This window comes from Xiphophorus couchianus, chromosome 20 (assembly GCF_001444195.1).
Source record: "Xiphophorus couchianus chromosome 20, X_couchianus-1.0, whole genome shotgun sequence".
In the NCBI taxonomy this organism is placed as follows: Eukaryota; Metazoa; Chordata; class Actinopteri; order Cyprinodontiformes; family Poeciliidae; genus Xiphophorus; species Xiphophorus couchianus.
This window is the reverse complement of record NC_040247.1, coordinates 189,486-200,619: the sequence shown is the minus strand read 5'-3', so window position 1 is coordinate 200,619 and position 11,134 is coordinate 189,486. Positions and strand designations below refer to the sequence as shown.

The 11,134-nt window shown below is 39.4% G+C and overlaps 2 protein-coding genes across 5 annotated transcripts in view; one reads left to right on the top strand and one right to left on the bottom strand.

Moving 5' to 3' along the window:
• The first annotated feature begins 818 nt into the window (after positions 1-818).
• Positions 819-2,764, top strand: ppp1r3db (protein phosphatase 1, regulatory subunit 3Db). Its single transcript, XM_028003202.1, has 2 exons — positions 819-1,438; positions 1,523-2,764. The coding sequence occupies exon 2, from the start codon at positions 1,529-1,531 to the stop codon at positions 2,405-2,407; it is 879 nt and encodes a 292-aa protein (XP_027859003.1). The 5' UTR covers positions 819-1,438; positions 1,523-1,528; the 3' UTR covers positions 2,408-2,764.
• A 6,093-nt stretch (positions 2,765-8,857) lies between these two features.
• The window catches only part of phactr3b (phosphatase and actin regulator 3b), a 53,556-nt gene continuing 51,279 nt past the window's right edge, over positions 8,858-11,134 (bottom strand). For all 4 annotated transcript variants that reach the window (XM_028003204.1, XM_028003206.1, XM_028003205.1 and 1 more), the window contains exons 10-13: positions 10,993-11,054; positions 10,767-10,907; positions 10,335-10,411; positions 8,858-9,391 (exon numbers count right to left, since the gene is read on the bottom strand). In XM_028003204.1, coding sequence (XP_027859005.1) covers positions 9,376-9,391; positions 10,335-10,411; positions 10,767-10,907; positions 10,993-11,054 — 296 coding nt within the window. In that variant the 3' untranslated portion in view covers positions 8,858-9,375. The remainder of the gene's footprint in view (positions 9,392-10,334; positions 10,412-10,766; positions 10,908-10,992; positions 11,055-11,134) is intronic.

Below are 11,134 nucleotides of genomic sequence, written 5' to 3'. Positions count from 1 at the left end.
CATTATAGTTACTTAAGATATCCCTAACGATCTTAAATTCTTAAATTAACACTCATGAAGTCAAACATTCATTTTTGGATAGCTGGAATGTAGCGGATTTTAATTGAAAATGGCCTAGCATAAATGACAAACCAGCCCGAGTCATAGCGTCACATTTTCAGCCTCAGAGTTTCATGTCTCAGACAATTATTGTTACTTAAATCATGTAGTTAAAATATTACATGTTAAGTAAAAATATAGGGCAAAGTTTACAATTTATTGGGCATCTTGTCATAGACATATTTACATTATGCAACATTATGTTATACCCCACGCAATTTATTGACTTAACTGAACAGTGGTTGGCCTCACCATCTGTCCTCATTTGACGTTGCTAACTGCCAGCTCAGTTTTGGGAAAAAGATGCAAACTTTGCACATTGAGCTGAATTTGTTTGGAAAGCTTCTTCTTTTTAATTTTAGCCTCCTCGACGCCAGCCTTACTCTTCCAACTTTCCGCCATGTTCATTGGTTGCTGCGTCATGTTGCGTCTCCAAAGGCAAAACAAAAGGAGATCCGCCAATGAGGCGCAGGCTCTGACAGGCGGCTACATATAAAATCAGCCTCACTGCTTACATTCCAATCATCTGAAACTGGTTTATAACTTGTCATATGAGTTAATTAAGATATTTATAATTATCTTAAATGAAATCAAAATCAAATCAAATTTCATTTGTATAGCACATTTCAGCAGCAAGGAATTTCAAAGTGCTTTACATCATAACAAACACAAAAACACAAAGTCATGCAACATAGAATCAACAATCAAAACTTGACAAATTACCATTCGAGATAGTCAAAATGCAGTTGTTTAGTAAAAAGTTGTTTTTAGATATCTGCAATGTAATAACTGATAGTCCTATGAAACTGATTTTATGTTAATGTTCTTTATTTAATACCTACAATGCAAACATATCCTTATGTCCCAGTTTATTCTTTTTTATGACAGTATTATTGCAAGCAATAATCTTCCAACCTTTTAACTCTGTTTGATTTCAGTAACTATTAATAAACAAGAAAGGCCTCTTCACCGCCCAGCTGCTTAATATACAGACCTCAACCCCAGTTCACGTCTCATGTTATATGTCAAACACTGAGCTCAAACACGAAGGGGCCACAGATTACAGTCTGTCTCCATGTCATCAGAGTCGGCTCTGGTGCATTTGTTGCTAACCTGCGAGGCTTCCCGGGTCTTTCTTTGGGGTCTTCTGTTCTTGGTGCTTTGTGGGAACTTTGCTCCTGTGTAGCACCCTGCCTCCTGTAGGGCTTCATGAATATGTGCTCCCAGGGGTCATCTCCTCCTAGCTGTCAGGTGGCTCCAGCTGGGTTCAACCCAACTGCAAGATAGCAACACGGTCAAGCAGCAGAGAGCAGCTCAACAACAGGAGACAACTGGGAAGGTCTGATTCTTCTTCAGCATATTTAGCATGTGGCAACAATAGTCTAAATGATTCGGTTATGTTGTTATTATGTTGAATTTACAGTGAAAAATGTCCGGGTCAGCTGGTGAGCAGAACTGGAGGCAAGCACAGGTCATCACTGGTCCCAGCAGACTGACCACAACAATCAGACTGCGAGACATATACGATCCAAAGCCTCCACCTCCAAAGGCTCAGGTCCGGATCCGTCCGCCATCTCCGAGACCTGCCTCTCTGAGCGAACGAGGTCAGCAGCAAACCCCTTCAGATGATCCCTCCGTCCAGAGGAAAAGGGCCCAGTCTCTGTCTTCTGCTTCAGGAAAGAAGAGAGAACCTAGGAGGGTCCAGGTCCGCTTTGTGGATGCGCTGGGTCTCGATCTGGAGGAGGTGAAAGTCTTCAGACGTCAGGAGGACCCCCTGATACCTCCTCACGTGATGTTCAGGCTGTTGATGAGCTCTGAACTGACTTTTGGAAAGTCACCTGAGCTGAACATGCCTTACTTCAGACCCTGTTTCCCTGAACACCCGGGGGGCCTGCCAAACTTCCAGAACCGTCTCTCCTCTCAGAAAGTCTCTCTGGAGAGTGTGATGTGCTCAGACCAAGGCATAACAGGAACTGTACATGTACTTAATTTAGCTTATCAGAAAGAGGTCAAAGTGCACTACTCTTTCACCAACTGGAGAACGCAAACACACACAACAGCTTTGTGGGTATCGGGTGGGTACCCTGGCGACTGCGAAGCTCCAGGCACGGATGTTTTCAGGTTTCGTCTGCCCGTCCCGCCCTTCATCTTGCAGCCAGGAGCCATCCTGGAGTTTGCCATCTGCTACCGTGTGAATGGATGGGACTTCTGGGATAACAATGATGGCAACAATTACAAACTGGCATGCCACAGTTACAAGGTGACCGTGCCAAGGGAGTGTGAGGACAGCCTGCTGCATTTCACCTGAGTGGCCACATGAGGGAGCTAGCTCCTGTTAATGCCTGTAGGAGGACATGAATAGCTTCTATATGAACTCTTACCTTGGTTTTCCAAATGTTGAAATGTTACTCGGTTCATCTGGACGTTTATCAGTTTGGACTTTTTCTGTATTTTTTCCAGACTACAACGCAACTACACAGCAAATGTTATGTTATCAGCATGTAGCACATCTAATACTGTATTCATATACTGAATATTTTGCATTCAGTATATGATTACTAATATTAACTTGATCATTCTTAACTACAAGTCATAAATTACTTTTTCATTTTAAAATGCTTATCACCCAGCAAATTAATAAAAATATATTTGTAGGATCTTTTTATTTACTCGTTGAAAACTTTTTTCTGCCCTGAGAAAATAAAGACCTGGAGGAGAAAATAAGTATTTGTAAAAGAGAATCTTAAAAAAAGCTTAACAATTTTTTTTTTAAATTACATTGATCTTCAAATAATTTTCTTGCATTTTTGTTGTTGCATGAAATACAAATTTGGTCATCTACCAACCAGTAAGAATTCTGTCTCTCACATTTGGTTTTAAAATTGAGCAAATTGGTTTTAAGATAATAAATTGGCTTAATGGAGAAAAAAAAAATAATTTTTTGATAAAATGTTTTGGTGCTAGGATGAGGTGGTTTTCTGGGGTTCCAGCCGTATCAAAATTGGTGCATTTCACAAAACTGAAACGGAGACACTTTATTCACATCACACCAGTCATGTGATCAATAACTGGATGCCGCTACTGCTGGAAAAGACAACAAAGACAACAAGAAGTGGTGGGTAGGATGATGATGATGTTTTTCAATTATTTATGGTCTGACCAAACTTTATTCACTGTAATTTTAGTTGCGTTTCTTACAGACCTGTAGCTGCTTTCCTGTCTTTCACTGCATTATTTTCACCTGATTGAATCTGTTGCCTTTATAAAAGACATCTGTGCACATTCAGTAAGACTGAGACAGGACCAACAAGCTGTCTAAGGACAGCAGGGACAAAGTGTAGACCTGCACAAGGTCGGGATGGGCGTTGATTGGTAAACAGTTTGGTGAGACAATTAGAAAGTCAAAGGACATCCATATTTCTGTCAGTCTCCCTCAGACTGGGGCTCCATGCTGGATCTACTCTACTAGACCTCATGGAGTCTCACTCATCATGAGGAAGAGAGATCAGCCCAGAACTACACGGTAGGACCTGCGAAAAGACCTGAAGCGAACTGGGACTACTGTCTCAAGGGTTTCCATAGTAACACTGTACCATCATGGATTAAAATCAGTGAGTACAATGTCCCAATGTTGTTTTGTTTAAAAAAAAAAAAAAAAAGTTTTTTTTGTGTGGAAATAATGCTTTTCATTCCACTTCTCAATTATGCACTGTTTTATGTTGATCGGTCTTATAAAATCTCATTAATCACATTTTGTTTATTGGAAGGTCTGTAATGAAGAACTTCTGCATTCTCTGTAGAAAGGAAGCAGCAGCCGGAGCAGAGAGCAAACCGAGTGCTGACCCCATTCCTGCGGGACTTGTTTGGTTTTATAAGGAGGATTATGGGGAGAAAATGTTTGCTTGACCTTGGATCACAGACTCCCACCAGCCTTTCACTGCAGCGTTTCCAGAAATGTCTCAGCCCAGATTCCTGAGTGCTTCCTGCCAGGCCTCGGCTCTTACCTCATTAGAAAACACTCTTTCATCTGGACTAGTCACTGCAGCTGTGTGACGCACTTCAAACCAGCAGTCGTCTAAAGTTTGGCAGATTTTGCAAAGGGTGCAGTAGACATCAGAGTGTTTTGACAATTTTGAAAGACAAGATTTTCATTTTAAACTTTGTGGTGGTGTTTAAACATAATTTATGTTATTGCATAGTTGTACTTATTCTGATGTCGTTCCAACACTAGATGGCAGCACTGCTTTACTTAGCGGTAATGTTCATGTTGCTACGCATATCGGAACAAAGACCTTTGTCAGGGTGTTAAGTTGTTGTCAATGATGCTACATTCAAGACGGAATCAAGACATCCTGCTTAAAAAAATATAACTTACTCAGGTACTATGGGGAACATGCGACAATTGTGTTTTGAGTATCATCATCATATGTCAGGATTATGTTCATATTCATCAGGATATACTCAGTTAAATATATTCCTTGTGCAAACACAGCTTTCAGATGTTGTAACTTTAAAATATGTCTATCTAGGACATGGATGTTAATAATAAATCAATATATCTAATGCTCATTTTTGCTCCCTGAAAGAAAGGGTGCACTATTTACAACTGTAAACCCAACAACGGACCTTAGTGGGAGTTTTATTTGATTTCTCACGTGCAAAATGGCTACATGTTTGAATGCTGTTGGATGAACATGCAGGCTAACAGCCAGCATCTCTCTATGCAGATGGAAAAAGTGATTTGTGTATTCTGAGATTTCTTGATTCTGTGATCCATGATCCATCCAGAAACAAAAGTAGAGGAGAGTACCGCCATCAATTGTTCATTATAACACTGGGTCACCATGGAAGCTGAGTGCAGACTGGCAGATAGGGGCTTTTGCCAACTGAGGAGTTACAATTACGGGTTTTTCTTAGGAACATTCATCTTCTGCTCAAGAGACTTAAAAGGAAATGCTCCCTTCCCAGCTTCTGTTAATTCAATTCAATCCAAATCAATTCAGTTATGCTGGTTAACAATAAATCAAACATATAAGAGATTTAAAATTAGGATTTACTCATTTGCCAAGGGACAGAACACATTAATCAACATTGTGGTCAAATGAACTAAAATAAGCACATTTTCTTCAGTACTCAATATTGTCAAAATCTTATCCTAAAAAATTAACTAATTAATTAGTCATTTTAGTCAAATCATGGAGATTCAAAGTCAACTACATAAAGTCATATTCAATAGTATAAGTTCTGATGAGGCTAATTTGTCTTTGAAAACCTTTAATAAGGTATCAAGCATATATATTTTAGTAAGGCTACATTTCTGTATTAAAGATGTTTCTTATTGGTCCGATGTAATATTTCGATTTCATACATGTCTTTATTAACTGTAATCCAACAATCATCACAATTAATAGAAGTAAAATCTTTCAAACATCCGTCTGTGTGTAATTGTTTTGTGCTCAATTGTCCTTGTGGTCCACTAGCGCAGTGGTTCTCAAACTTTTTTCAGTGATGTACCCCCTTAAAAATATATTTTTAGTCAAGTACCCCCTGACACGGGCAAAACATTTTTGGAATAAAAAAGAGGTACAGTGCTATAAAATCACTGTCTGGTTTATTAAAGCCAAACAACTTATATCAGTGAACCTGACAAATACATCCATATTGCAAACATTGCATGGTTAAACAAAAAAGAAAAACAGAAGACGGTGACCACCAGGAAGGTATAAAACCAGTCAAACCGTTTTATTTTAAAGGATATTGAAACTAAATACTGAATATAAAATTCAGTGCATGAACACACATTTATATTTTATCGAACTTTTTACAAAATAATTTTTCCCAAGACTTATTATGAGGAGCCTACTGATTTTTTAAAGATATTTTGAAAAGCTTCACGTACCCCCTGCAGTACCTCCACGTACCCCCAGGGGTACACGTACCCCCATTTGAGAACCACTGCACTAGAGGATGAATCACAGCTCAACATAAAGCCAGGACAGACCTACTGTCTATGAAGAGAACAAACAAAACATGACGTTAGAGGCAGCAGTGAGTGGAGAGTAGTAGGAGAAAGTAGCAGAGTGAGGAAAAGTGGTCAGTATAATACAACAACCTAAGCTTACAGCAGAGTACTATTTTTGAAGAAAGATTTTATTTGATCAATATCCGATGGACAAGAGCAATGCAATTTTATTTCATTGTAGATTTTTTTTTTGATAACCTGAGTAAAGACAAAATGCAGTTTTCAAATAATTTGAATTCTTAAGGATTAAAGTTAAACACATTTTAGTCCCCATGAAGTGTGCATTACAGTCAGAGCTTTTTCTGAAGCTCAATAACCTGCCAAAAGTCACAAGATGTCTCTTTGGAGCAATAGTTAGAAGATCTGATAGAACAAGCTAAATTATTCTAAGTATGTACATGAGATGACTATGTAGCAGCTAAATTGCTATTAGGCTACTGGTTGCTGTTGTTCCTGGTAGGCTTTGGTTTGACGTGCTGTTAATCATGATTCATTATGGTGATCTTCATTTGAACTTGTAACCATAAAGTCATTTATTTCCTTCACAATGTCAACACCTGAACAGAATCACACTTTACTTTAAATAGTCCCACGCCCTTCCAACATACTCAGTACACAAAATAAAAAACGCGCCCTGTAATGGAGAAAAACACAAGAAAGCAAAATATTAGAAGCTCCTACATGGCACTGTTAATTTAAACATCTGTTTAGATGTAATTTAGGAGTCACTTGACCATGCTAAAGTGGAAGACAGTCCAAACATACTTAGATACGTCTAGCTCTGGCCTACGTAACAAAGCACCGTGTCAGGAGAGTCACAGAGTGATGCTCTTAGATCTGAAAACTTCCAGCTATTACAGGTTACGTAATGTGTTGTGTGTATTTTTGGGATAATGGGCCCTGTAGTTTCTGTAGGTTCCAACCATCTGTTTTATGGATTACCCAGGCTAAAAGCAACAGGTACCAAACGGGCACTCACTCCGAGTTGCAGTGACGCAGGAGTACCAGAGATTTATTATTTACAATGCGCCGCTTATTTTTAGACATAAAGGAGTTCATCACTCTCACTTGGCTCGAAACTGCACAACATATGTTCAGCGTGTGTGTTAGCTACGGCCCAGTCCCATCGGAGGAACACCCGGAAGTAAGGGATGTCCCCCTCAGACGTGATGGCCTCCCCTCGTTCCTCCCACACACCTCCATGCTCTTCCCATCGGCCACCGCGGTTCTCAGCCAGTAGCTGCTGGTTTCATTACTGTAAACAGTGAGGGGGTCCTGGAGTCCTGCAGATCAAACTGGACCTGCTGCCTGTTCTCACACTGATACCAGCGCCGCGACAATGAGGTCAGGACTGAGTCACCAGGATCAGAACATGCTCACCCCAATAGGTTTTTCACATTGTGTTACATTAAAGCAAAACAAAAAAAGTTCTAATTATACTATTAAGATTTTATTTGACAGAACACCAAGTAGAAGTGGAAGGAAAATTATACTCTGTTTTAATAATTTTTTTCTCCACTAATAACCCAGATGGGGTGATGGCATTCAGCATGCTTTACTCCGCTTCCCCTAAATAAAATACAACAAATAAATGGCATCATAAATCTATGGGTTTTGCCGTTTCACAAATGAGAACAGCGATAATTTGGGTTATGTATCCTGTCATAAGAGAAAAAATGGGGGGTCATTTTTCAGACATATTTTCACTTTATTTATTCATTTATAAATGTCAAAGTATAAAACTAAATACTTTCATAGCAATCTAAATATTTAGCTGTGGGTTAAATAGTTAGCTTGTAAATTAAATATTTAACTTGCTATTTAAAAATGTAGTTTGAACGTGACATTTATAAAAGCATGAATAACATTGTGAAAATTTGACTATTTAGTTTGTGGCTAAATATTTATATTTAAACTACATATTTATCTTTGAGCTACATATTTAATTTCAAGCTAATATTTAGTTTGTAAACTTAGTTTACTTGCTGTGTGAAATATTCTATACAATGCATACCACAGAATGTTTCTGTCCACTTCACAACTGACTGACCTACAAAGTAATTATTAGAACGTGGCTGTAACATAACAAGAGGTGAGGTGACCAGACCGGGTTTGGTTTGTTTATTTTGTTATATTTCAGTCTCAGCTCAACCAACAGGCTTTTCGGTGATCTCATGCACCACCATCACCGTCTGAGTGTGAAGAATCAGAGAAGGGAGATCACAAATCTCATTAATCCTCAGGCAGGGTGATGCATCAGCACATATTAGACTGGATGATTGAACAGGCCCAGTCAGGTGAACTCGTTCCTCTGAGGGGATTCAGCCGGGCTAACCCGCTTACCAGGATAATAGTTTGATCAGAAACGGGCCACTGCCTGCATTTTGTCCAACAAATGGTGTTAGTCTGGAGCAACAAGATGAACTTTGCTGCCGTTTCATTATTTGCTTCACAAAGCAGTTTAACTGTGACTGAGGTTAATCACAAGGCTTTACAGCCCAATCATGAGACAAATGAAGTTAACCTGCTTCTCATACTGGCCTCTATGAGAAGAGGCCAGTTACACGGTCATTTTAGTTCATTTGTAATGCCTGAATAGTGAAGGTTGGGTTGGTGGATGGATGGATGGACAAACGGATGAGTTTCCGTTCCAGACTGTGTAGGAAGCTGACCTCCTACTTTAGTAAAACTCATTCCTGCTTTGCTGTTCAAGACAAACACACAAGACAAACTCAGTTTGTTACCAATAGAAAACTTGTATTGTGCAGACAATAAATAGTGCTTACAAAGGGATTTCTGTCTTGTACATTGACAAGGGCTCATTAAGAACATTTTACAGTCTTGATATGAAACTGATCAGTTGAATCGTTGAGACTCACACGGCTCAGGGTTGTGACTAACGTTACTGGAGTGGGACTGGTTGACTTCATCACATGCACCCCCTCCGCTCCCTGCCACCAGTGGCCTCAAAAACAAAGTCTTTGAAAATAGTCTGTTTACAAAAAGAAGTCCCTGCTGGTCTGCTGGAGCTGCAGGGCAGATCTTTGTCCTTCCTGCTGCTGTGGCCGGGTGGTGAAGGAGTGCTTCCCCTCAGCGCAGGTGGAGCGTGCTGCATGCCGCCTCTCCTACCAGCAGACTCCCTATTAGAGACATAGCCTCCAAGGTTTGCTGAACCCAAATATCAGGACAGCCACTGATGCAAGGTCTTCTCTGACAGAACCAGATTTAAGCAACTCTTCACAGAAGAAACCTTGCTACGGCCGGTGGAACCTGCACATGAAGGAGATGAAACAGAGGAAATGTGTGAGTGAGGTCTTAAAAACTAAAAGTCTGTGAAACTATTATTAGCTCCATGAACAATGCTGCTCAAGCCCTGCTAATTCAGCTACAGATGACATAAGCGAAACGTAAGCTGAACAAGCGAGGACATTCATTACTGTGGCGAGTCGGGCCAAAGCAGCACAACGTCTCATCTCCTGGGGAACGGCTGAGGATAAATTTAGGCCCGGCTCTGCTTGCTGCACACTTATCGATGTCAGACAATTGTACAATATTACAGTGACCCTGTTACACACCCAACCACTGACATCAATTAATTGAATAATCAATTAATCAAATCAAATAAATGAGCACATTCTGCAGATTTTTTACGGAATATTAGAAATGCATTAAAAGATGAAAATAAACAAATTATTCAGTTCCTTTTTCAAATAAGAAAAATATATGTGTATATATTTATTTTACCTACAATGCTGACAGCATTGCTTTAAATGCTGAATAATTTGCAGCAAAGAATGTATTTGCAGCTAATAGATACTGAACATCAAAATGGGAAGAGCATCAATACAGTCTAGAGCTGATCTCCTGATTAGTTTTGGATTAAAAGATTAATAACTGGATTGCAAAAGGGGATTAATAGAGGATTTTTTCTAAACAATTTGAAGCGAGTGAAGCTAAAGCTGCCACCTGAGGAGTTTTGGGTAGGACAGATTTACAGACAAAGATTTTTTTGAACTAAAAAGCAAAAATGTATATATTTCTGGTACAGTTTTGTCTTTTCTGCTCTGAATGTTGTTCTTTTAGCAAATAGCCTTTTTTGACTCTATAAACCAGTTGCCGATCAATTGATTACTAAATGAGCTGATTATTTCAACAATCAATTTGTTTGCGATTAATCTGATTAATCGCTTCTGTCCAGTCGTCTTGTGCTCACCTCGTCAGATGCTTGCTAGAAGAATGTACTTCCATCTCGTTGCTCTTGAACTCGTTCAACTCCTTCCTGATCGCCGCCTGGAGAACAAAAGCAACATGAAGCTTTTGGTGAGGCCTAAATAGAGATGAAGAATCTGTCTAAAGGCAGATTATGGGGATTAACATAAGAGAGTGTTTTTACCCAGTTAAAAAAATTTGTTTTCTTACATATTTTTTTAAAAATCTACATATATTTTCTATTTTAAGTTTTTTTTCATAACACATTTTACATTAGACCTCTGTAGAATTTGATGGGATTAACCTTTTTATTTGAAATGGTGTTGGTTTAATTGGCCATAATTGACATTTCCTTACATTCCAGAACCTTCTTTAGTAAAAGACATATGATCCTTTGTGTTTGGGTAAAACAGAAGCAGGGGGGTTTAATGGCTACCTTGTCAGCAGCTGACAGTCTGGTCCATGGCTTGTCTGCACGTCTGTCGTAGTCCTGAGCTTTGGCCACTTCCACATAGTCACTGAAGCGGATCAGGATCTTCCTGTCCCGCAGCTCATCCACGGTTGGCCTCTGGTTGAGCTGCAGGAGAAAGGTGATTGGTCAGCAAAGGTCAAAGAAAACTAAAAACATTAATGGTTCGTACGCTTGCTTTAATCCGTCTTACCTTTCTGTTGAGCCGCTGCTTTATTTCCCTCCTCTCTTCCTGCTCAATCTGGTCATTTCTCTCTGTTGAAACAAAAACAACAAAAGATTAATATCAACATACTAAAGTGAATGACTGAGAAACGTTCAGAGGAAATATGTAC

Excerpts from the sequence above, each read along its gene's own strand:
- ppp1r3db (XM_028003202.1), top strand. The coding sequence starts at position 1,529 with ATGTCCGGGTCAGCTGGTGAGCAGAACTGGAGGCAAGCACAGGTCATC.